Consider the following 24,361-nt stretch of genomic DNA (forward strand, 5'->3'; position numbering starts at 1 on the left):
CCTAGTTCTAGGAGTTCTTACTTTGATTCTATTTACTTTGCTTTTAATTTTTAAACTTTGAGAAGTAATTAGAAACTTGTTTTTAGTAGAAGTAGATTTAAAGTTCCAAATAAAATATTTCAAGTGTTTAATTATATTGAATTCCAAAATTTTTATGAAAATTGGAGTTATTGGAAATTATGCATGATTAAAACTATGTACATTTCATTTCCATAATTTTAAAAAAATACTAGTATAAAAAAAAGTGAAAATGCAAATTTGTGGTAACAATTACCAAAGAAAAACATTTTCCAAATTTAGGATTTAACTTGATTGGCAAATTGATGTCAACCATTATGGAATTTTTATCCTTTTGCTTTAGCAATTTCTAAAGAAAAAAAGTTTCATTGTTAAAATTTTAGTAAGTATCTTTGAGTCCTTTTTGTGTGCCTTTTTCTTGATTGTCTTTCTTCAAGTTTTGTCATAATTTCTTTCTTAAATTTGGTTTAGCTTTTCGTGCTTAAGCTTTTCTTGTTTGTCTTTTATTCCTTTTCCTTAAGTTTTGTCTAACCGACGAAAAAACAAATGCAAATATTTGGTAAATGAATTCAAATTATGAAGATGACACCCCATTTGTCATCCATGACAGTCTATCAGAGATGATTGTTGTAGGTAATCAAGTGAACTTACTTCTTCCATGGATTCTATCATCAAGACCTAATTACAAGCAAGTCTCATATGAGCTTGATCTTATTCGTCTTGAACGAAGTGATAACTATAATGAATGAAAGGATCCATTAAGCTATACAACATTCGTGCCTCAACTCGAATATTTACTTATGACTCTGTACATTCCAACATTACTCATAAGACAAGGTTCTTCCTCAAGCTAAATAGACAACACACCTACATACCTTTCTTTATGTATAAGGGAAAAGAATAGACATGAGTTGATGAAGACAATGCAGTTCCTGGTGGATTAGGGAATGTTGGAAAAATTAGAACAAATTCTCCCTCTTTGGTGTAGATACAAAATGGGCACTTGCGGAAGCAATAAACAAATAAAAGAAAATAGAGAAAAATAGAATAATGACACTGAGAATTTTTAACGTGGGAAAACCTTCTCAACTTGAGATAAAAAATCCACGAGACCTAGTCCAGAAAATGCCTTCACTATGAAAGTAGGATTACAATATTTGTTTCTTTCACTTTATGAGGATAACACTCAATCTCACCCAACAAGGATGGAATACAATGTCTCTCTAGCCTCTTACTATGATTTCTAATCTCACACTAAGGTGGATATCTAATTGCACGACTTGTAATTGTTGAGGATATTTAGCCATTTGTACGATTAAAGTCTCAATCTGTTGAGTCAGAATTTTATTTCGAGCTAAGAGTGCATCTGAATTATTCAACTTTAACAACCCCTTCTTCTGAATACCTTGTCTATCATGTTGGACTTGATAATTAGTTGACGTTAGTGCATCAATAATCCTTATCGCTTGTTCAACATCAACAACCATCATGGTGCCGCTAGTTGCGGCAACTAGTAACATCTTTGTGTCAGATCTGAGACCATTAAGGAATATTCTCAGTTGAGAAATATCTTCAAACCCATGATTTTGTCCTTTTCTCAGCATCATTTTGAATCTCTCTCATGTCTCACAAAAGGATTTATCCGCTCCTTGTCTGAACATAGAGATTTCAGACTTTGCTTTGATGTAGCGAGAGATTGGGAATTTTTTTTGTAGAAATTTCTCCTATACATCCTTCCAGCTAGTGAGGCTTTGATTTGGATGTGATTTGAGCCATTCTATAGCTTTTCTTGTCAATAAAAAAGGAAACAAGCGCATATAAAAATTTTCAATATCACCTGATTTAAAGCCCATTGTTCCCACCAATTCATAAATTGTACACAAATGTGAATATGGATCCTCATGATCTATTGTTGTTAATTGGTGGGTACTGATGAGACTAAGGAAAGCGGGTTTCATCTCCAAGGCCCTAGTGGTGGTAGGTATTGCAATACTAGAAAAATGCTTTGGCCCTTGATACATGACATAATCTCCAAGTGTCCTCGTAGGAGGTGGTGCTTGCTCTTCTGCCATGTTGCTTTCCTCCTGAAAAAATATTAGTCAGAAAATATAAGTAGTTGAGGATTCCTCTCTAGTGTTTCCTTGCCTCTCTTTTTGTCTTTGTCTTTCTTTTTCTTTTATCTACCCTTTCAATCTTTGCTTCAAACAATAATTGGTCTTTGGGAATTTGACGTCTCAATATCATATAAGACAGTTAATTCAAGGGCCAGCACAAGGATTCACTAGCACTAACAGACTATTTTTTTTTCTTTTTAATTTTTTTAAAAAATAGAAAATTAAATTCTAATTAAATAAATTAAAAAAAATAAAAAATAAATAGAAAAAATAAAAGAAAATAATTTCAAAATAAAGTTTAAAATAATAAAAGCAAATTGTACTGGCCAGACCTCAGACATCAACGTCAGACATCGGTGTCGGACATTGACATCGGACCTTTGTGGTTTGGTCGCATTAATGAGCCATGTAAGTAGGCTCCAGAAATAATAATGAGTTATCACCCGAATGTAAGAAGGACCTAAGTCACGGGAGAGTTCATGCATGTGGTGTGTATAGTACGTTCAGGTCTAGCACAAGTAAGTATCCCTTGGAGGCGCTAAGGCCCGTAAGGGTTAGGGTTTCCAAGGGGAGACTGCATGCATGGCACGTAAATACTTAGGGCACCCATAAAACAGATGGCCCCGCAGCGCCAGTGCATGAGTTAGTACCGTGGTGGCCATAATATTAAGATTTTGCACTCCAGAAGAGGAAAGTCCTATGTAGCGGTTGCGCTAAGATTGTGCAACGCGTCACAAGATGCCTCGCCAGTAACCCTAATTCCACTTAAGGAAAGATCCTCGTGGGACAGGGAGTTGACCTAGATACAACATATATAAAGGGTGGTAAGAACCCTAGAAAGGTACGCCGTTTCTAAGACTGAAACTGCTTTACATACTTATTGTTTCTTAGCCAGTACTAACTTGATCGTCGGAGTGCAATCAACAGGTAGGACTCCCTATGTTTCAACGGAACCACTCCCGATCACCGAGGAGAGAGCAGAAGTCATTAGAAATAGGAGGAGCCACCATCTGTCTTTAAAGTCAACGACGGCTGAGTCAACCGACGAGAACACAAATTACAAGAAAATAAAAAGAAATTGTAATATAATAAAGTAAACAAAATAAAATATTTTTTAAATAAAGCAAAATAAAAACAGTAACAAATATAAACACCATAAAGAAATATAAGCAAAAATTTAGAACTATTAGCAAAAGTAAAAACAGTTACAATATTCAAAATATTTAGAAATTTATAGTAAAAAATTAAAGTTCACCGGCAATGGCACTAAAAACTTGATGACTTTTTTACAGAAAGTGCATCGTGTTATTAGAAATAATAATGTGTCCCTAGGGATGAATATCAAACTCACAAGGAACAGTTGAATTGTCAAGTAAAATATTCACTAAATATATAACAAAATAAAAGTGTGTTGAAAGTTGTTGTGATGACAATGATTAATAAGAAAACACGTCAAAGAATTTATTGCTTCAATTGGAAAAATAGGGATTGGTTTTCATCTTTCTCACTCTTTTGTATTTTGATTAACATGGTAATATTAGGCCCTTAAATTGATATTGATGTTCGTATAAAAATCATTTATATTGATTTCTGGCATATAAAATTATTAAGATGCTTCCTAAATATCGATTTCTCGCATATTTATAAAAACAACTTATTATTAAGATCATAAGTTTATAGCGATTAACATTAAAAGTCTATTCCTAGCACTCAAATATGTTAAGTATTACCATTTAGGTAAGAACCCTAGAAGTACTTTCCAGTCAAATTTAAGATTCTAGGTCAAGAATTAGAAGCAAAACAATAATACCAATAATCAATCAAAAATAGAATATTAGGTTCAGATATCGCCTTAATACATAAGAGTTTGAACAAATTACTCCCAATCCCAAAGGGTAGAATTACCCACTCATGATTGTTAGAATTGAATGCCTTAAACAAGAGGGGGGTGAATTGTTTTCAAATGCTTTTCGCAAAGTTTGAAGGTATGAAGAAAGTCAAAGAAGAATCATAGCCAAAGGAATGAAATAACACAAGATAGAAAACAGTTTTAGTTGAATTCCAGAAATTCAATCGGTTGTTTCTGCAATTCAACTGGTTGTTTTTATCAGCAGAGTGTAAAAACAACTAAAAACAAATATAAAAGAGTTAAGGGAGAGAAAGAATCACACAAGCAATTTTATACTGGTCCACTTTTATACCAAGAGCTACATCCAGTTCCCAGAAACCTCTGGGTATCCACTAAGTAATCAAAAACCAGATTACAAACACACAACCACCAAAGATGTGATCTTGATCCCCTCAAGAACACACACTTTCGTTGGCACACCACAGACCAAAACACCTTCTGACACTGTGAACACCAGTACTTACAGAATTACAGATGAAGATAGAAAATATGATTGATCACACCTGGTACAAATAAACTCAAAGTACACAAGTCCTACTTCACTCTTAGAGAAATATCCAAAGCCTTAAGCAATCTTGGAGAAAACTTGATTTAACAAACTGATCTTAAAAGTTAATGCTAGGAGCATAAAACAGAACATTTATACTCCAATTAGAAGTTGAAATAATTTATTATAAACGCCAAATCAGTTTCAAATTATTTAAAGCAGATTTAACCAACTTAATAGAATTTTGTTTAGACAGTTAAAAAAACAGTCGGTTGTTTTGTCGAGATAACCGATTGAATTGGTTTGACAGCAAAGTCAACCAAATTCAAATCTTCCAAAATGAGTTTTAAAAACCTTAAGTATTAAACAACCGATTGAAATGATAAAACAATTGGTTGTTTTTTTTTTCTTCTTCATAAAACACTTTTTTTTTGAAAAATATTTGAATTAAACCAGCTTTGGATTCAAACTAAGAGTGAATTAACAAATTCAAATTACCCCAGAACACACCCAACTAAGCTACAATCAGCCTTCAAGCAATCCATGGAGATTTGGAGTCATCAAAGCTCATCTTTAACAATCTCCCTCTATTTGATGAAGACAAATCCCTGGTTTGCTTTGTTGAGATCTGTTTGAATTTAAAGGTACTTGCAAAATAATCAAAACAGTAGTACTAGAGAATAATTTCATTCAGAATCTCTTACTCTATTGAACCAGTTTTCACTATGTGATTTCCACAAAGAAAATCAACAAAACCAGTGTGAAAAACTAGTGTAAGTAATAGTAAAATTCAAAGTTTCCTGCACAACTATATATCAACACAAAACCAGTTTCAAACAACAATAAACCAACATATTTTCTCCCTATTTGTCTTCACAAATAGAGTAAAAGAGTATAAAAATAGTTTGACAATATCAAATTTAAGAAAGGTTTTTAGAATCAACAATTCCCAATTCATTTCTTAAGAGAAAGAACCTGTTCTTTGGCAAAGGCTTGGTGAAAATGTCTTCCAGTTTCTTTTCTGTTTCAATGAATTTCACTTCATAATCGCCATTACTTACATGATACCGAATAAAGTGATGTCGGATCTCAATGTGCTTTGTTCTGGAGTGATGAATCTGATTTTTGGTGAGATTTATAGCATTTGTATTATCACACAGCAAATGCACCTTGCTAACTTGCAGTCCAAAATCTTCCAACTGCTGTTTGATCCAAAGAATTTGTGCACAACAACAATGTACTCAACTTCTGTAGTTGACAAGGCCACACAAGCTTGCTTTTTGCTGTGCCAAGATATAAGACTTGAGCCAAGTAGATGACAAGTCCTACTTGTGCTCTTTTTATCCAATTTACATCTTGCAAAATCAGAATCAGAATATCCAACTAAATGTATAAGACAGTGTGAAGGATACCATAAAGCCACAAATTTTGTTCCTTTTAGATATTTCAAGATTCTCTTGGCAGCTTTAAAATGAGATTCCCTTGGACTAGATTGAAATCTTGCACAAAGATAAACCACAAACATGATATCAAGCCTACTTGCAGTGAGATAAAGTAAGTTGCCTATCAACCCTCTGTATTTAGTTTGGTCCACTGTTGTTTCAGCCTCATCAACACTCATGTAGCAGCTTGTAGACATAGGTGTTGTTGTAGCTTTACACTTTTCCATCTTAAACTTTTTGAGAATATCTTTGCAATACTTAGATTGACATAGAACAATGCCATCCTTAGTTTGCTTGACTTGCAATCCCAAGAAGAAAGATAACTCACCCATCATTGACATCTCAAACTCCTCTTGCATAGCTGCCACAAACTCTTTACACAAGCTATCATTAGTAGCACCAAAAATAATATCATCAACATATATTTGTACTAAAATAATAGTAGAATTAGACTTCTTAATGAAAAGAGTCTTATCAATTTTCCCTCGTTCATACCCATGAGACAAGGGGAAATTGCTAAGCCTCTCATACCATTATCTAGGAGGTTGTTTCAGCCAATATAAAGCCTTTTTCAGCTTATACACATGATAGGGAAGCAAATGATCCTCAAATCCAGGTGGTTGTGATACATATACCTCTTCATTTATGATTCCATTCAAGAAGGCACTCTTAACATCCATTTGAAATAATTTGAACCCACTCATACATGCAAAGGCAAGCAACAACCTTACAGCCTCCAATCTGGCTACTAGAGCAAATGTTTCATCATAGTCAATCCTCTCTTCTTGGTTGTACCCTTTTGCAAATAGTCTAGCTTTGTTCCCTGTGATCACTCAAGATTTGTCTATCTTGTTCCTGAATACCCACTTGGTTCCAATGATGTTCATCTAATCTGATTTAGGAACCAAAGTCCACACATCATTTCTGGTAAATTGGTTAAGCTCCTCATGCATAACAACAATCCAACTTTCATCCTTAAGAGCTTCACCAATTGTCTTAGGCTCAACTTGAGAGACAAAGGCCATGTGCTTGTAGTAGTTTGAGACAATTATTCTGGTAGACACACATTTCTGAATTTGTTCAATAATGTTTTCCACAGAAAGATTCCTAGGAATTCTCCATTATTGGGGTAATTCATCCTGCTACAGAAACTCATCCGGTTGTTTCGCAAAAACAGTCGATTATTTTTTTGGACAATTCTCCAGATTTTTCAAGGTAGTGATCTGTTCATCTTCCTCTGCAAGATTTCTTTGATATTCTTTTTCTGCATGGTTAGTTTCATAAAAAATAACATGTATAGACTCTTCTACAGTCATGAGTCTTTTATTATATATTCTATAAGCATGACTAGATAAGGAATAACCAAAAAAAAAACAAAATACCAACATCAGCTTTCTCATCAAACTTTCTAAGACTTTCCTTACCATTATTCAAAACATAGCATTTGCATCTGAATACCTTTATATGACTAATATTTGGTTTCCTACCATTGAATAACTCATATGGAGTCTTTTTCAAGATAGACTTTATGAGAACCCTGTTCATGACGTAACAAGCAGTGCTGTCAAGATCCGCCCAAAAGTACTTGGGCAAGGAAGATTTACTCAACATGGTCCTTGCAAGCTCTTCAAGAGACCTGTTCTTCCTTTCAACAACTCCATTTTGTTGAGGAGTTCTTGGAGCAGAGAAGTTGTGGAGGATTTTAAGCTTTTCACAAAATGAACTAAATATTTCATTTTGAAAATCTCTACCATGATCAGTTCGGATAGAACAAATGTTGCTGCAGCTGGTGTTTTGCAACCTCTTAACAAGCTTCTTGGAGGCAACAAAAGTATCACTCTTTGATTCTAGAAAGAGTGTCCAAGTAAACATGGAAAAGTCATCAACAACAGCAAAAGCATAGTAGTTTCCCAAGGCTCATAGTTCTTGAAGGACCAAAAAGATCCATGTGAAGCAGATCAAAGGGCTTTGAAGTGGAAACCATATTTTTTCAATTTAAAAGAGTGTTTAATTTGTTTTCCCTTTGACAAGATTCACAAATATGATCTTTCTCAAACTTGAGCTTGGGTAATCCTACAACAAGATCTTTAGAAATAAGTTTATTTAAATATAACATGTGAATATGAGCTATTCTTCTATGCCATGACCATGATTTCTCATATTTGGTTAAAAGACAACCAATGGAAGAAGGATGTGAGATACCAAGTAAGTAAACATTGTTGATTCTTTTACCAATCAACAATACTTTATGTGAATTTGGAAGACGAATCTCGTAGGTGCTAGATTTGAAGGTTACTTGATAACCTTGATCACATAGCTAGCTAATGCTCAGTAAACTATGCTTCAATCCTTCTATATAGAACATCATGAATTAGGAAGTTGCTCTTGTCACCAATGGTGCCTCTCCCAAGAATCTTTCCTTTATTGTGGTCCCCATAGGTTACATGCCCTTCTTGCTTTAGATTAAGATTGATAAACTTGGATTTCTCCCCTATCATACATATGCTTGGAGCATCCGCTGTTAAGATACCACATGTGTTGTTTTTTCTATTAAGGGATCCTACATAAGACAAAAATAAGCAACAAGATTTGGTCCCCTTACAAATATGGGTCCATGATCATTAATTCCATTTCATAACACCTTTAGGAACAAAAAATTTCCTAATTTTGCAGTACCTAACAGAATGGCCTCTTTTCATACAATAGAAGCAAGTAACAACCGGTTGTTTCGATTTTTCAACCGGTTGAAATTTTATGACAGTTGAATAAGGCTTTGAAACACCATTCTTCTTACTCTGTGGATTAAAGCCCACCCCAGATTTCCCAAAAACATAATTTTGAGATGCTAGGACAGTTTCAAAGTTTGATTTTCCTTTTGAAAGCATATCCCCAATTTTCACAAGATAGTGAATCTTCATTTCAAGAGATTCACAATTTTTACAAACATTTGAGTCATTCTCGTAAGAAGATCTTTTGTAAGACTGTTCCAGATTTTCAAAATCATTTTTCAATCTTTCCAGTTCTTCTTCCAAGACTTTAACTCTCTTTTCCAGCCAGTTATTCAACCCTCTTAACCTATTGTTTGAAAGAGCCAATTTGTTAGCGTTTTCATGTGTTTTTTTAAAAACATTGAGAAGTTGAATATAATTTTCACTATCAATAGAAGAGCTGGAACTTACACTACTTGCGTCACTTTCTTGCCTTGCCATTAAATACAAATTTGCTTCTTCTTCTTCACTTGAAGAGGAGCTTGAGGAGTTATCATTGTAAATTCTTCTTGATTTTCCTTTCTTCTCATGCTTCTTGAAGTCTTTCCTCTCTTTGTTAGGACATTCAGTTTTAATATGACCTTGTTCACCACATCCAAAAACAAGTATATTTGTTAGAATTAAACTTGATAGATTTCTTGCTGTCATACCTGTTAGATAGGTGATTCTTGTTATTTCTCTTCTTGAGGAACTTGTTGAATTTCTTGAACAACAAGCAAAATGTTTCCTCATCATTTTCATCACTTGAGTTTTGACAACTTTTGTTCCCAACAACATTCAGTGCAATTGTTTTGACACGTTTGTCCTCATTTTCTCGAAGGTTCAGCCTATCCATCTCCAACTCGTGCTCTCTTAGCTTTCCAAACAATGAGGCAATGTTCATGGAGGTGAGATCCGTCGATTTAGATTTGGAAGTGACTTTGGGCTGCCATGACTTATCAAGGCACTTGAGAACTTTGATGTTAAGTTCTTCTTTATCAAAAGTTTTCCTAAGACTCATAAGATGATTTACTATGTGAGTAAACCGTTTTTGTACTTCAACAATGGTTTCACCCTTCTGCATTCTAAACATCTCATACTCTTGTATGAGAGTATGCTTTCTTGCCCTTTTCACATCATTTTTCCCTTCATGAGTCACCTCAAGAGTGTCCCACATTTCCTTTGCAGACTCACATTGAGATATCCTGAAAAACTCACCAGAACTTAAAGCAAATGTGATAATGTTCTTAGTAATGCAATCATATTGAGCTTTCTTACTTTCTTCCTCAGTCCATTGGGACCAAGGTTTTTTAGAAATAACTTTTTCATTTTCAACCATGGGAATAAAAGGTCCATTTTTAATTGCATTTCAAATACCTTTGTCAATAGATTCAACAAGGATTTTCATTCGTACCTTCCAAAATTGGTAATTCACACCAAAAAACAATGGTGGTCTATTTATAGAAGCACCTTCCCCAAAAGGTAGTTTATCAGCCATCAATTCAGAATTTTTTGATCAACTTGAATATCTTTCAAGAACCTAGCTCTTGATGCCAATTGTTAGAATTGAAGGCCTTAAACAAGAGAGGGGTGAATTGTTTTCAAACATTTTTCACAAAGTTTGAAGGTAAAAAGAAAGTCAAAGAAGAATCACAACCAAAGGAATGAAAGAACAGTTTTAGTTGAATTCCAGAAATTTAACCGGTTGTTTTTATCAGTAGAGTATAAAAACAACTAAAACTAGATATAAAAGAGTTAAGGGAGAGAAAGAATCCCACAAACAATTTTATACTGGTTCACTCTTATACCAAGAGCTACATCCAGTTCTCAAAAACCTCTGGGTATCCACTAAGTAATCAAAAACCAGATTACAAACACAACCACCAAAGAAGTGATCTTGATCCCCTCAAGAACACACACTTCCTTTGGCACACCACAATCACAACACAGATCAGAACACCCTCTAACTTTGTAAAAACCAACTCTTACAGAATTATAGATTAAGAAAGAAAATAGGATTGATCACACCTGGTACAAATCAAATCAAAGTAGACAACAAATCCTACTTCACTCTTTAGAGAAATATCCAAAGCCTTAAGCAATCTTGGAGAAAACTTTATTTCACAAACTGATCTTAAAATTTAATGCTAGGGCGTAAAATAAAACATTTACACTCCAATTAGCAGTTGAAAACATTTATTATAAAAGCCAAATCAGTTTCAAATCATTTAAATCATATTTAACCAACTTAACAGAATTCTGTTAAGACAGTTAAAAAAACAGTCGGTTGTTTTGTCGAAATAACCCATTGAATTGGTTTGACAACAAAGTCAACCAAATTCAAATATGCCAAAACCAGTTTAAAAAACCTTAAGTATGAAACAACCGATTGAAACGATAAAACAACTGGTTGTTTTTCTGCTTCTTCATAAAACACTCTTTTTAAAAATTTGAATTAAACCAGCTTTGGATTCAAACTACGAGTGAATTAACAAATTCAAACTACCCCTGAACACACCCAACTAAGCTACTATCAGCCTTCAGGAAATTCATGGAGATTTGGAGTCATCAAAGGCTTCAAGCTCTCCTTTAGAAAAGGCTTGGTGTAAATGTCTGCCAGTTTCTTTTCTGTTTCAATGAATTTCACTTCACAATCTCCATTACTGACATGATCCTGAATAAAGTGAGTCATCAGAATCCAAACGTAGGTCATGGTTACCCGCCACCAGGTCTCCACTGTCGCCGAGAGCAATAAAGAACCATTAGCAATTAAAGGCTCTTAAATAAAGCTCATCAATAAGGTAACCGAGAAAGGGAAGGAGGTAGAGGAGCAAAAGATCCTTTACTTGATGGCATTCCTATGAGCTCTTCTTTGATTTTGATGATGATGGTTGTGGAAGCTTAGTGGAGGAGAGTGGAACAAGGCCTTCCTAGGAAGTGTGGGTGCCTTGAAGGTGCATGAGGAGTAGTGAAGGTTGGAGTGGTTCGGCCATCTCCATTTGAGGGTGAAGATTGAAGACTAAAAACCTAATTCTAGAGAGAATTTGGCAAGGGAGTAATTTGAATGGTACTTGAGCAGCATTTCATTACTCAAAATAGTCTTGAAAAGACAAGGTGTTGGCTTCTCCTTTTATAGGCTAAGGAGGACCATAATGCAACCCTAATGCTAAGCAAAAAGAAATGCAAATTACATCACATGGCACATGGCCGACCTAGTGGGGAATCCTTCTAGAATGTGACCAAATCTTTAGCAAATCTAAGTCAAGTCTCATGGAATCAAGTTTATGCTATTTACACCACAACTAATACCAAGCTACCCTTAATGGGCCTTCATGTAGCATATACAAATCTTCATGGATTTGCTTGGCCTAGACGCTCTTGGTTTGGCTTTGGATGCTCATGTCTTGGCTCTTGTCTTTTTATGTGAGGTTGTGCTTGGCCCTCTTCCATCATTACTTCTATCACGTTTCTTAGAAAAAGATAGAGTCACGATGGGAGGTAATTTTATTACTCCTCCACGAGAGCATTGGTGGTGTAGGTTGTGTGAAGTGGTGAAATTAAGTATGCAGCCCTATTGGAAAAAAAATAAGGAATGGAACCCCTACATTTTGGGAACAATAGTACGTTCAGGTTAGCTATAAATTTAGTGTGTCATTCTATATCTGATGGTGATATTATTAATTACAATAGACGTTTTTGGAATTCTGTAGATATAGTTGAACCAATCACATTATGGGAGCTAAGCAAATAAATAGGAATAACATGTGGAGATGAGGAGGAGGTAATTAAAGAGTTAAAGCATATGGAACAGAGGAATATAGAGGTTATGAAAAGGGGCGAAGAGGGTAACAAAAATCGATTTTTATGATAATTATAAGTTTGAACATTAGAGGGTAAGGAGGTGTCACTAAAACGAGATATTTGAGACAAATAATTTCCAAAAAAGGAGCATGAATAATGGGTATACAAGAAACAAAAACAATTTCTTTATTGAATGCTAGATGATTTTCTATGTGGGGGGTAGTAACAGAGGATGGCTACATAATGAAGGCATAAATAAGGCTGGGAGTATGCTAACCATATGGCATAAAGAAGCTTTTGTTGAATCAAGTGTGTTCAAGCTTTGAAGAATCCAAACCCTTTGAAGTTTGATGGAAGGCTGGATGTGCTTGTTGTTGCTGAGGTGTTTTAGAATAGGATATGGGGTAGATTATATGTGTAAATCCACTCTTGATTGAATCCAAAGCTTAAACATTCTTAAACCTTTTAATTGAAAGTGTTTTTCAAACTAAGTGAAAAACAACCTGTTGTTTTGTCGAAACAACCGATTGTTTTATACTTAGGTGTTTTTAGAAAGGCTAAAAACTGTTTTTGATGGTTGACTTGCTGTCAAACCAAAACAACCGATTGATTCGAGTATTCAACCGATTGTTTGTTTTGGGACGATAACAGAAAACTGTTTTGTGCTTTGATTGAGCATTAAATGATTTTATAACTGATTACGCTCCAGTTTTAAATGCTTTGACCAGTCTTTGAAAGCAATAAATAGTTTGTTCAGATTATGTAACAAACAAGAACTGAGATTTAATCAAAGAAAAACATATTTGAGTTTTTCACTGATTTTTCTTTTGAAGAGTTGAAGTTTGCTTTGAGATTGCTTTGATCAAGAGAGTGTGGAATAGGATTTTCATCTTGTATTGATTTCAGATCTTTCTGTAACAAGTGTAATCCTTTTTGTACTTTGAAGAAACTCTGTGTGTGAAGCTGAGAACTGTTGTGTGCTCTTGAGGTTGTCAAGATCAGCATTCTTAGTGGTGTTTGTGCTGAGCCAAAGGAAGTGTGTATCTTGAGGGGATCAAGGTCACTTCTTTGATGTTGTTGTAAGTAATCTAGGGTTGATTGCTTAGTGGATTCCCCAGTAGTTTCTGGGAAGACTGGATGTAGCTCTTGGTTTAAAAGTGAACCAGTATAAACCTCTGTGTGCATTCTCTTTATCCCTTGAACTCTTTAATTTCAGTTTATATTTGTGAACTGGTATAAACAACTGATTGTTTCTGCAAAACAACCGATTGTTTTTCTGGTGCTGTGCTAAATTGCTTTGTGTTTTTTGGCAAACTGAATTCTGAATCAAGTTTTCTTAAAGGAATTTCATTCTAGACTTAAAAGTTTGCGAAAACCCTCTTTAAACCATTCACCCCCCTCTAGTTTAAAGCCATACATTTTAACAATTGGAATCAAGAGCTTGGTACTTGAAAGATACTCAAGTTTGATCCGAAAATCTTTTTAAATGGTTGGAAAACTATCTTTTGAGGAAGGTGCTTAAATTTACAAACCACCTTTATTCTGTGGTTTGAATTATAAGTATTGGGAGGATATAATGAAAATCTTTGTTGAATCCATTGATCAAGGAATTTGGGATTCAATCGAAAATGACCCTTTCATTCCAAAGCTTAAAAAGAATGGATCTTTTATTGCAAAACCTTGGTCCCAATGGACCAATGAAGAATGTAAGATGGCCAAGCTTGATTGTACTGCTCAAAACATAATAGCTTCTGCACTAGATACTAATGAGTTTTTCAGGATATCAAAATGCAAATCTACTAAAGAGATGTGGGACACACTCAAAGCTACTCATGGGAACACCAATGAATTAAAGGAAGTAAGGTCAAGAAGTCAAGCACGAAGGAAAAAGAGGCAAAACAGAAAAAGCCTCAACCTCTACTTCATGGCCAAAAAGGAAGATGACTCAAGTAGTGTAAGTTCCTCTAACTCCTCAAATTCTGAGAATTATAGTCAATTGCTTCAAGCTTTTCAACAAACACATGAAGAAGCTAACCGATTGGCCCTCTTGAACAACAGGTTAAAGGGAATGAATAGCTGGCTTGAAAACAGAGTCAAAACACTAGAAGAGGAATTGGAAAATTCAAAAACAGATTTTGAAAACCTTGAAATTGTTTACAAAAACTCTTCTTGCAAGTGTGATACTCTTATTTGTGAAAATTGCGAAAATCTTGAAAAGAAAGTTCATTATCTTGTTAAAACTGTGGATAAGCTTTCTAAAGGTCAATCCAACTTTGAGAATGTCTTGGCATCTCAAAACTGTGTTTTTGGAAAAGTTGGATTGGGTTTTAACCCACAGAACAAGCAAGATAGATTTTGAAAGTCATTTTCGAAACTGTCAGAAAAACAACCGATTGATCTGACGAAACAATTGGGTTTTAACCCACAGAACAAGCAAGATAGATTTTGAAAGTCATTTTCGAAACTGCCAGAAAAACAACCGATTGATCTGACGAAACTGTTGGGTTATGGTATCCTTCTCACTCTCCCATTCATTTAATTGGCTATTCAGATTCTGATTTTGCAGGATGCAAGCTAGACAGGAAAAACACAAGTGGCACTTGCCACCTTCTTGGTTCAAGCCTCATCTCATGGCATAACAAGAAGCAAGCTTGTGTGGCTCTCTCTACTGCCGAGGCTAAGTACATAGCTGCTGGAATCTGTTGTGCACAAATCCAATGGCTCAAACAGCAACTTGCAGACTTTGGATTGCAAATCAGCAAGGTCCCTTTGATGTGTGACAATACAAGTGCTATCAATCTTACCAAAAATCAGATTCAACACTCAAGAACTAAGCATATTGAGATACGCCATCATTTCATCAGGGATCATGTGAGCAATGGGGACTGTGAAGTGAAGTTTGTCGAGACAAAACTGCAGCTAGCTGATATCTTCACAAAACCACTACCAAAAGAGAGGTTCTTCTTTTTGCGAAATGAGTTAGGTATCCTTGACCTTCAAAATCTTTCCTAAATCTGTTTTAAATAACTGTTAGAGTCTATTTGTGAAGACAAATAGGGGGAGAATTGATTGGTTCTTGTGTATCCTTCTCTGAATGTGTTTAAATCTGCTGGAATCTTTGATATCAAAACTGTTTCTGCTTCTGTTGATAGAAACAACCGATCGTTTCGTGTAAACAATCGATTGTTTGTCTGAAATATTGTTTTCAACATGTGAAAATCTAACATGCTGCTGTAGGAAACATTGGATTGTATATATGCTGTTTTTACAGGAAATGCTTCAGATTCAATCAAATCCAACACAAGCAACCAGGGATCTGTCTTCATCAAATAGGGGGAGATTGTTGAATCAAGTGTGTTCAAGCTTTAAAGAATCCAAACCCTTTGAAGTTTGATGGAAGGCTGGATGTGCTTGCTGTTGCTGAGGTGTTTTAGAATAGGATCAGGGGTAGATTATCTGTGTAAATCCACTCTTGATTGAATCCAAAGTTTAAGCATTCTTAAACCTTTTAGCTCTGGGTTTAGAGTGAACCAATATAAATCTCTGTGTGCATTTTCTCTACCCCTTAACTCTTTAAATTTAGTTTTTATATTTGTAAACTGGTATAAACAACCGATTGTTTCTGCGAAACAACTGATTGTTTTTCTGGTGCTGTGCTTTTTGCTTTGTATTTTGAAAAACTGATTTCTTAATCTAGATATTCTCGAAGTAATTTCATTCAAGGCTTAAAAGTTTGTGAAAACCATCTTTAAACCATTCACCCCCCTCTAGTTTAAAGCCATACGTTCTAACAAATTAAACATTGGTTTGGAAAATTATTTATCCTTACCATAATCAAGTTATTAATGACTAGATGAAACTAAGAAATAACTCCTGAGGTGTGAAATTATAGAAGGTCCCCTTTCGGATCAAAACATTCAATCGAATTAAGTATGATTGTATGTGTGATAGCATCTATTGTACCATGAATATCAATGAACATTATTATTGGAATTGCCCAGGATACCCTTTTTTAACTTCTAGAATCTATTTCTTAGTTCAACTCTTACCTTACTAACCGCAATAAAAAAATTAGTAGATAATCTTCGTCCAAAATGGCAATAGAATAGGGTTATGAACTTATAATCCAAAATTTGATGATCAAGTCGATTCAATGATTCTAAGTTCATTCTATATCGGATCCAATCAAAATGGGTTTACATATGTTAGATTTATTATTGTTGAGAGAGAAAAGTTGATTGAGAGTATGATACAAAAATGCTTTAGAAAAATATGAAATCATATGTAAAATCATATAATGGCATAATTAAGAACTAAGTCTAGTAATATTAGATTTATTATTGTTGAGAGATAAAAGTTGATTGAGAGTGTGGTACATAAATGCTCTAGAAAATATATGAAATCATATAATGGCATAATTAAGAACTAAGTCTAGTAAAATCACTAGATGTCAAAGACCTATTATTCATGCAATGAAGATTGTTTTACGTGGTACAACATCTATCTTGCTTAATATGAGGTCAATGACATACGTTAATAGAAGCTAAATCTATGAGTTTGTTCTTCAATGCATTGGGGAACTGTATTAATGCACTTATAGGAAATATTGCACATGTGTCATCTCGTGACTCAAAACTTACTACATTATTATGTGCTTCATTTGGAAAATGTCAACTTCTTTTGGAGGTCATATTCAGTAAGTATAAGAATTCATGTTTTCTTTTTGTTCATTTCTTTTATTACTATTATATTTAAATTAAAAATTTCAATTATTGCATGGTATGTCCTAAATGGTTGCTTGTAAAAACACACTCGTATCTTGAATTAGTCACATCTTCCTTCATAAGAAAATGGAAAAAAGGTCCAATAACTAAAGAACAATTATGTTATATATTCAATTTGCATTTATAGAACATGTGGTGAAGTTTGGGACACTTTCGGTATTGTAATAATCTAACAATTAAGAATAAATTATTCATTCACACTCACTCTTAATGTATGTATTACGTACTTTGTGGATAAATCTTTAAAATGACCTTTTGCTTCATTTATAAGAAGTAATATCTTTTAAATCACAATGGACATCCACTACAAGAAAATCATGAAATAGAAACTAATTTTTAGAGACCAAAATAATTAGTTACAATAGGAACTAAAATAGAGACCATTTTAGAAACTAAAATAAAATGGTTTCTAAATTAGTTTCTATTATTTTCTATTATTGTTAAATAGTTTCTAAATTAGTATCTAATTAGCAACTAAGGTTTTAACTACCAATTATTTAGTTTCTAAATTTGGTAGCAAAAACCTTGGTTGCTAATTAGATACCAATTTAGAAACTATTTAACAATAATAGAAATTAATTTAGAAACCAAATTTCTTTTTAGTTTCTAAATGGTCTCTAATTTAGTTACTATTGCAACTAATTATTTTGGTTTCTACAAATTGGTTTCTATTTCATGATTTTCTTGTAGTGATCAAAGGGAAATCTCCAATTCAAAATAATTTTTTCCTTTATCCATTACAGATACTATGAGATTAAAATTTATTTAAGTTACCAATCAAAGGTTTTATCCCACTTTTTATTTTCTTAAGATTAGTTTCAGATTTTATGACAATAATTGCTTCTTTATTTTTAAATACATCCATTAAACTTTACATTAATTACTTCATGTTAAAATTATATCCCTAAATTTATATTTTATATAACATTTACAAAATTTAAAATGCATATCTTTTATTTATTTACTCAATTATTATTTTTTTTATATTTTTCAATTCTTTCTAATTTTTTTATAATAATTTATTTAAATAATTTTAATATTAAATACCTAATCAAATATATAAATTTAATTTAATTAACTTATATGAAAATTTAAATTTCATTCCAAAATAAATTATTCAAAACTAAAATATTTATTATAATATTAAAAATTTATTAAATTCAAAATAAATAAATCTATACACATAATAAAATTATGCATACAATAAATTATTCAAAATTAAAATATATATTATAATATTATAAATTTAAAATAAATATATCTTTTCAAAAAATAAAAAAAAATTAATAAACGCACCAATTAAATATATTTTTTTTTTTACATTATCATCGATCAAGCCAGAGACCCAACCCTAATTATGTTAAAATCCAATATTATTATTATTTTTACATTTTTCGTGCCTCCTTTATGTGTCGGATTGCTCACATAATATCTTCTTTACATCATCGATGTTTGGGTTTAACCGACGTAAGTATTATGCGGTTAATATGCATTTTCTTGTAGTATATTTATATACCTTTGCTATAAACTGGTAATTTATCTCTTTCATTTTTTTTTATCTCTTCTTAGAACTTTGTGTAATTCTTAAGTCTACAAGTGAAACAATGACTCAATATTGGTAACAGTATAAATCATTGTGAATTATTCAATTTTTAGACTCTATCCTATATTTTAACATGTGGGTCTATCTTGTGCTATAGGTTGATGAATTGTCATGATTTTAATGACATTCTCAAACTCAATTCTCCTCTTCATAGTTTGTTTTAGCCTAATGCCACTATCACCTCGTTATGTCGTCGTCACTTACCCCTGTTGCCATGTACAAGTAGGAATCTTTCCATTATAATTGTTTCATTTACGCCATAGTTATATATGGATTAGTAATAAATTGATTTTTAATAGATATGTTAAGCATTCATATTTTAATGATTTTAGTGTAAATTCTTTGTTATTGTTTTGTAAATAATTGTAGAAGTTATATTATTCACTTTTCTTTCAAAGGATTAAATTAACAAAAAAAAATCTTTTTTGATTGTTCATTGTAGGAAAGTATAAAATTTTACGAAGTTATTCAAATATCTTTAGTTTCAGAATTAATAATATCGTGAAGGATAATCTCAAGTACAAAAATGTTTGTTGATTGTTGAAAAGTGTAAAATTTTCTTTGTGGATCAAACCTCAAACGTTTAAATACATAAACTTATGGTGTATACAACCAAGAAGAAAGATAACACGGGTACTTATATTGTACAACAAAAAAGAAATTAAAAAAAAAGTACAATTATTTTGGTTTTTCTCTCTAGGTGATTTGGAGAAAAGATTAGAAGACAGAAAGAAGAAAATGGTGAGGCAAGCTTAGCAATTATCTGGAGGAGTGAGATTGCACTTTGCAGGAAGTGAAGTAGCAAGAATTGGGTCAATTCCAAGAAAAGGTAACTCTGAAGAGTTCTTGTAAGAGCAAAGGCATTTCAAGTCAGCACCAGCAAGAGCTTTGCAGCACTCAGGAGATGGATCAACTGGGTTTGGCTCAGTCACTGAGGGCTTGCATGCCTCCAATCCCTCTTCATTCATATCACAAAAACTCAGACCTTTGCACTCTTTCCACATGCAAGAAGCCACCACCACCACCACCATAACTTGTAGTGCCACCCACTTCCTTTCTTCCATCCCTGATCTCTCTAACTCAATCGCTTCAAAGTTTCAAACTTGTGCTTTCTGAATCTATGATTCCTACAGGGTAGTTATAAAGAGAGGAGCTCTAAAATTAACCACAAGTTATGAACCCGTGATCAAGAATTGGCAGTATATGGAGTCACGGGGTACAATTCTTGTGCCACTTTCTGTTATTATATATTATATATAGGATTTCTAATCATGCATTGGTCGTGGAATTTTATGACGGGTCACAATATTCAAATATGGATAATGATGCCAAAATCACTTTACAATGAGAAATTTCAAGTATGGAACTACATATAATTACCTTTTTTTCAATCTTTAAATAAAATTCAACATCAGATGCAGGCATGGAATTAAGGGTGTGAGTAGGTTAATTCATACATCACCCATCCACATAATTCAACTAATTTAATCACATTTTACACTTAATAATTATAAGTGTTATTCTATGAATAAATATATTATATGCTATTTCGAGTAAAGATTACATTTCTTACAATTTTTTTTATAGACTATATTGAGTTATGTTCTTGTATGGTCGGGAAGTGTTCTTCTTGTTCCTATGAATACTCCTTATCACTCATATCACGCAGACTTTGATCCTCAGCGATGAGGGTGAAATACTTGCAAAAAGATAGTAATGAACCTCCGATACTGGTCTATATTAGGGTGAGTCATCGAGTTAATCTCAATTTTAGAATAACATTTCGTATCATGATTATGCAAATTATGTTAGATTCTGGAGAACCATTTCGACCACGTCACTAGAGATATTCGACCACAAGTGTTTAGTTGCTTAGACCGAGATGGTTTCAGCAGTACAAGTTATAAAATAAATTTATTTTCTTGTTTTAATATCTCACTATTTAAAAAATACTATTTTGTTTTATATTGTAAATTTTATTGCTATCTTATAAATATTGAATTTAAGGTATTTTTAAAATTATTTAACATGATAATCTGATTTAACTTATTCTAATTCAACTTAATTATTTAATTAGAATAAATTGTTAAACTAAAGGGTAAATTCAACTTAATTCAATATAATATTTAATTAGATTGAATTAAAAATTAAACTAAAAGCATGGAGGAATATTAGAAGGTATTTAGTTAGAATTGAGTCTGTGAATCAACAACTGTCCATTCCTTGGGTTCCTAGAGGCATAATTAAAATAATGTCTAATGCTAGTAAAACATTTTTTTAGGTCAAAGTATGATTGACTAATTGTAGCATTTGTAATTTGTTTGTATTATGTTGTGTGGAGTATAATGAATATTTTTATTTTATATTAGAGGATAAGAGACTAACCCTTCACTTCACGACTCACCACAGAATTTGTTGCAAGTGGGTTACGAATTCATTCTTTCATAATCTTACAGAAAACAATCCTAATTCATAAATAATTTCTTGTTAATATACATTTTAGTATAAAATAACTTTAAAAAAATAAATGGTGAGCTCAATTTTTATGTTTCATTTTTACTTACTCTCTAAGGAGGAGCGTCTTATAAGAAGAGGTACGAATTCGAAAAGATATGTTGTGTAAGTTTGTTCACTCCTTCATGATAAACTCCAACTGAATACGGTATTCCATATACTCCTCACTTTACCATCATCATACGCATATTCACATAATGAAACACAAATATGTACATAAATACAATACGGACACGAATATAAAATACGACTAAATTAAAAATACTGGATGCGGATACACGACGTTTTAATACCGATATAATTTGATTAACTAAATTGATCTTATTTTTTATAATAAAAAAACTAAATGTTTAGGAAAGAATACCACAAAGTATAAAATTTGTTAACAGTGGAATGAATAGTGGCAGAATATTAATAATGTGAAAGTGGTTGAAACGGAAGGAAACCAAATGGGATTGTGACCAGATATGTGAGGTGAACGTATATTCAATGGAAAGAGACCACTGTTACCTTGCTCATAGGAACCCAACTTTGTGATTATGTGAGGAAAAAATTTAAGCCTAGAAGCTAAACATTGGGAGGGTGATTGAAGTTAAATAAAATATAATAAAGTACAAGTGTGGAGAGATAAAGTGAAAAAACTTCAATAAGCACAACCATATGCACTCTGCTTTTCTTTTTTCACTATCCTTTCTACTTCCTTCTTACCCTTCTTTTGCAACTGTTTTTTCTTACACTTTGCCTTGTTCCACATGCTTTCTATTTCTGGCTTTTTCTTCCTCTTGCTTTCTGTTTGTGACTTCTATTCAATGCACATGATGAAAAACTTCCTCATAGACCAAGACAGAAGAAAGGAGGGAGTCCAAGAAGAAAAAATGCAGTGTTATTCATTGAAAATAGTATTACAATGGTACTTTAAGAAAAACATAGTTCCATACATATACATATATAGGAAACTAAAATGCTAATAGATGTTGTAGTGCCTTGTGGATCGACGGCACAATAGAGAACAATAGGAGATAGAACATTAAAATCATGAAAAAGATAGATCAACCATTGTATTTCACATGTAGTGGTGTTCAAAGAACGATATTTTGCTTGGAAAGATTTTTTCTTGGATTTTCAAGAGAAGAGATGAGCCAAGAAAATATAATAGTAAGTGAATCTGATAGCTTGAGGTCTTCATCTTTTGCGTTTTTGATATGGAATTAGCAGAAGCATCCATAGATTGTTGGTGGACAAGGCTTTCCTAGGAGGAGTGGTAGCCTTGGAGGTGCATGAAAAGTATGAAAGTGAGAGAGGTGAGGCCTACTCTCTTTGAAGGTGGCGGTTTTGGAAGATTAAAGACCTAAATCCTAAGAGAGTTTAGGCAAGGAGTAAGAATAACACATTTTGGCAGCATTTCATTACTCAAAATAATCTTGAGAATACATGAGGTAGGCTCCTCCTTATATAGGCTTGGAGGACCGGAAATGAAGAGTCAATGGCAATGGAATGCTAGCCAAATGAAATGCAAATGTGACGCCTAAGAAGTTCACATGGCAAGCGTGAACCAAAAATGACTATTGTGATGCTTCTAGGCCAAAAATGACCGGCCTTAGTTAGATTAGGAGGTTCTAGAAACCTTAATCTAACTTAGGTTGGTTTTTAGGAGCCAAAATTCATCCTAATTACAATTTAAACAATTTTACGAAAGAAAAATTTCTATACTACTTTGACAAGAATTTAAAGACTATGCTGCGCTTGATTTTGGACCTCTTGGAACATGTAGAGGTAAGATTCTCTGCCATTAGTGGCAGTGTCCCAATCCTTATCAAGCCTCTTAGTCATTGCCCTTATAGTTGGCCCAATATGTCTTTGTGTTTGGCTCTCCTTTAAAGTGGTGCTTGGCCCTCTTCCATCATCCCCTCCCTCTTGAAAAGGATTTGTCCTCAAATCCAAGGCTTCATCCTTGTCAAAAGTAGGTGGATGTATATGGCTGGATGGTGTCCATCACCTCCTCCTTCTTGAGAAAATCTATCCTCAGATCCACAGTGTCGATCTCGAATAGCAGTCTCTTGCTTTGACAACTAAGCTCGTCCTCCCGGATCAAACGACCATCTATGGGAATCTTCAAACAAAGCAAATGAGTTAGTTGAAGCAATTGTATAAAAATCAATTTTATGAAGTTGCCATTCTTTTTGTTTTTCTATTGTTTTGGGCAACTTTTTACAATATTTCTCTTTTGATTGTTGTATTTGTTCTTTAATCCTCTTATGTATTTTAACATATTCGGTTTTTGTTACTTTTTCCTTAGGCACAAATGTTTGTGGATTAGGAAATGGTAACAAATCAAAAGGAAAAAAAGGATTAAGTCCACATATACAACTTCAAATGTAGAAATATTAGTAGTCTTGTGGACTACTCTATTGTATGCATGCTCATCTCTAGAGTTGTGTTTGCCTTTTATGATTACTTTAGGCATAGTAGAAAGAGCTATGTTTTTAATTTCATTTTGACCATTCTTTTGAGGATGATAAGAATTTGAAGAGTACAACTTAGTTATAAGTTTTTCTAAGAGTATCCTCAAAAAATGGTTTTCAAATTTTGGAGCTCTTTTCAATACTATGCTTGGAGATAAACTATGAAGTCCTATTACTTCTCTAGAGAAGAGCTTATCCATAAAAATGGAATCAATACATTTTGTTGTCCAAGGAAGCTCTAATATAAAATCTAGGCCTATATCTTCCCATGGAACATTTGCAAAAGGTGAAGGAGTATAGAGTTCATGAGACATTGCCTTAGTTTTAGTTTTAAAACAAGAAATGCATCTAGGGTAATGTCTTTGAACATCGTTTCTCATGGGTGGCCAAAAGAATTTTCTTTTTAAAAGCTCTAGAGTTTTATCAACTCTAATTTTGCCCATGAGTTCTCCTTCATGAAGAATTTCTCTTTTATGTGGG

General features: G+C 33.2%; 2 protein-coding genes across 2 annotated transcripts; both read right to left on the reverse strand.

Moving 5' to 3' along the window:
• Nucleotides 1-1,241: 1,241 nt before the first annotated feature.
• Nucleotides 1,242-10,056, reverse strand: LOC137824869 (uncharacterized). Its single transcript, XM_068630549.1, has 6 exons — nucleotides 9,389-10,056; nucleotides 8,765-9,045; nucleotides 7,353-7,817; nucleotides 6,677-6,793; nucleotides 5,698-6,400; nucleotides 1,242-1,551 (listed from the first exon to the last, which is right to left on the reverse strand). Exons 1-6 carry the CDS (start codon nucleotides 10,054-10,056, stop codon nucleotides 1,242-1,244), a joined length of 2,544 nt encoding a protein of 847 aa, XP_068486650.1.
• A 9,601-nt stretch (nucleotides 10,057-19,657) lies between these two features.
• Nucleotides 19,658-19,969, reverse strand: LOC137824870 (putative lipid-transfer protein DIR1). The gene has a single exon (XM_068630550.1). It carries the CDS (start codon nucleotides 19,967-19,969, stop codon nucleotides 19,658-19,660), a length of 312 nt encoding a protein of 103 aa, XP_068486651.1.
• Nucleotides 19,970-24,361: the final 4,392 nt, after the last annotated feature.

The sequence above is a fragment of the Phaseolus vulgaris genome, chromosome 8 (genome assembly GCF_000499845.2).
Source record: "Phaseolus vulgaris cultivar G19833 chromosome 8, P. vulgaris v2.0, whole genome shotgun sequence".
Classification (NCBI taxonomy): domain Eukaryota; kingdom Viridiplantae; phylum Streptophyta; class Magnoliopsida; order Fabales; family Fabaceae; genus Phaseolus; species Phaseolus vulgaris.

Bases quoted from the DNA above. Each gene is read 5' to 3' on its own strand.
- LOC137824869 (XM_068630549.1), bottom strand. From the start codon at position 10,056: ATGGTTGAAAATGAAAAAGTTATTTCTAAAAAACCTTGGTCCCAATGG. The intron at 9,046-9,388 runs GTATGACAGCAA...TTCAAACAATAG, and splicing joins AAGAATCACCTATCTAACAG to GTTAAGAGGGTTGAATAACT. The intron at 7,818-8,764 runs GTAAGAAGAATG...CACTCTTTCTAG, and splicing joins GGTGGGCTTTAATCCACAGA to AATCAAAGAGTGATACTTTT.
- LOC137824870 (XM_068630550.1), bottom strand. From the start codon at position 19,969: ATGGAAGAAAGGAAGTGGGTGGCACTACAAGTTATGGTGGTGGTGGTG.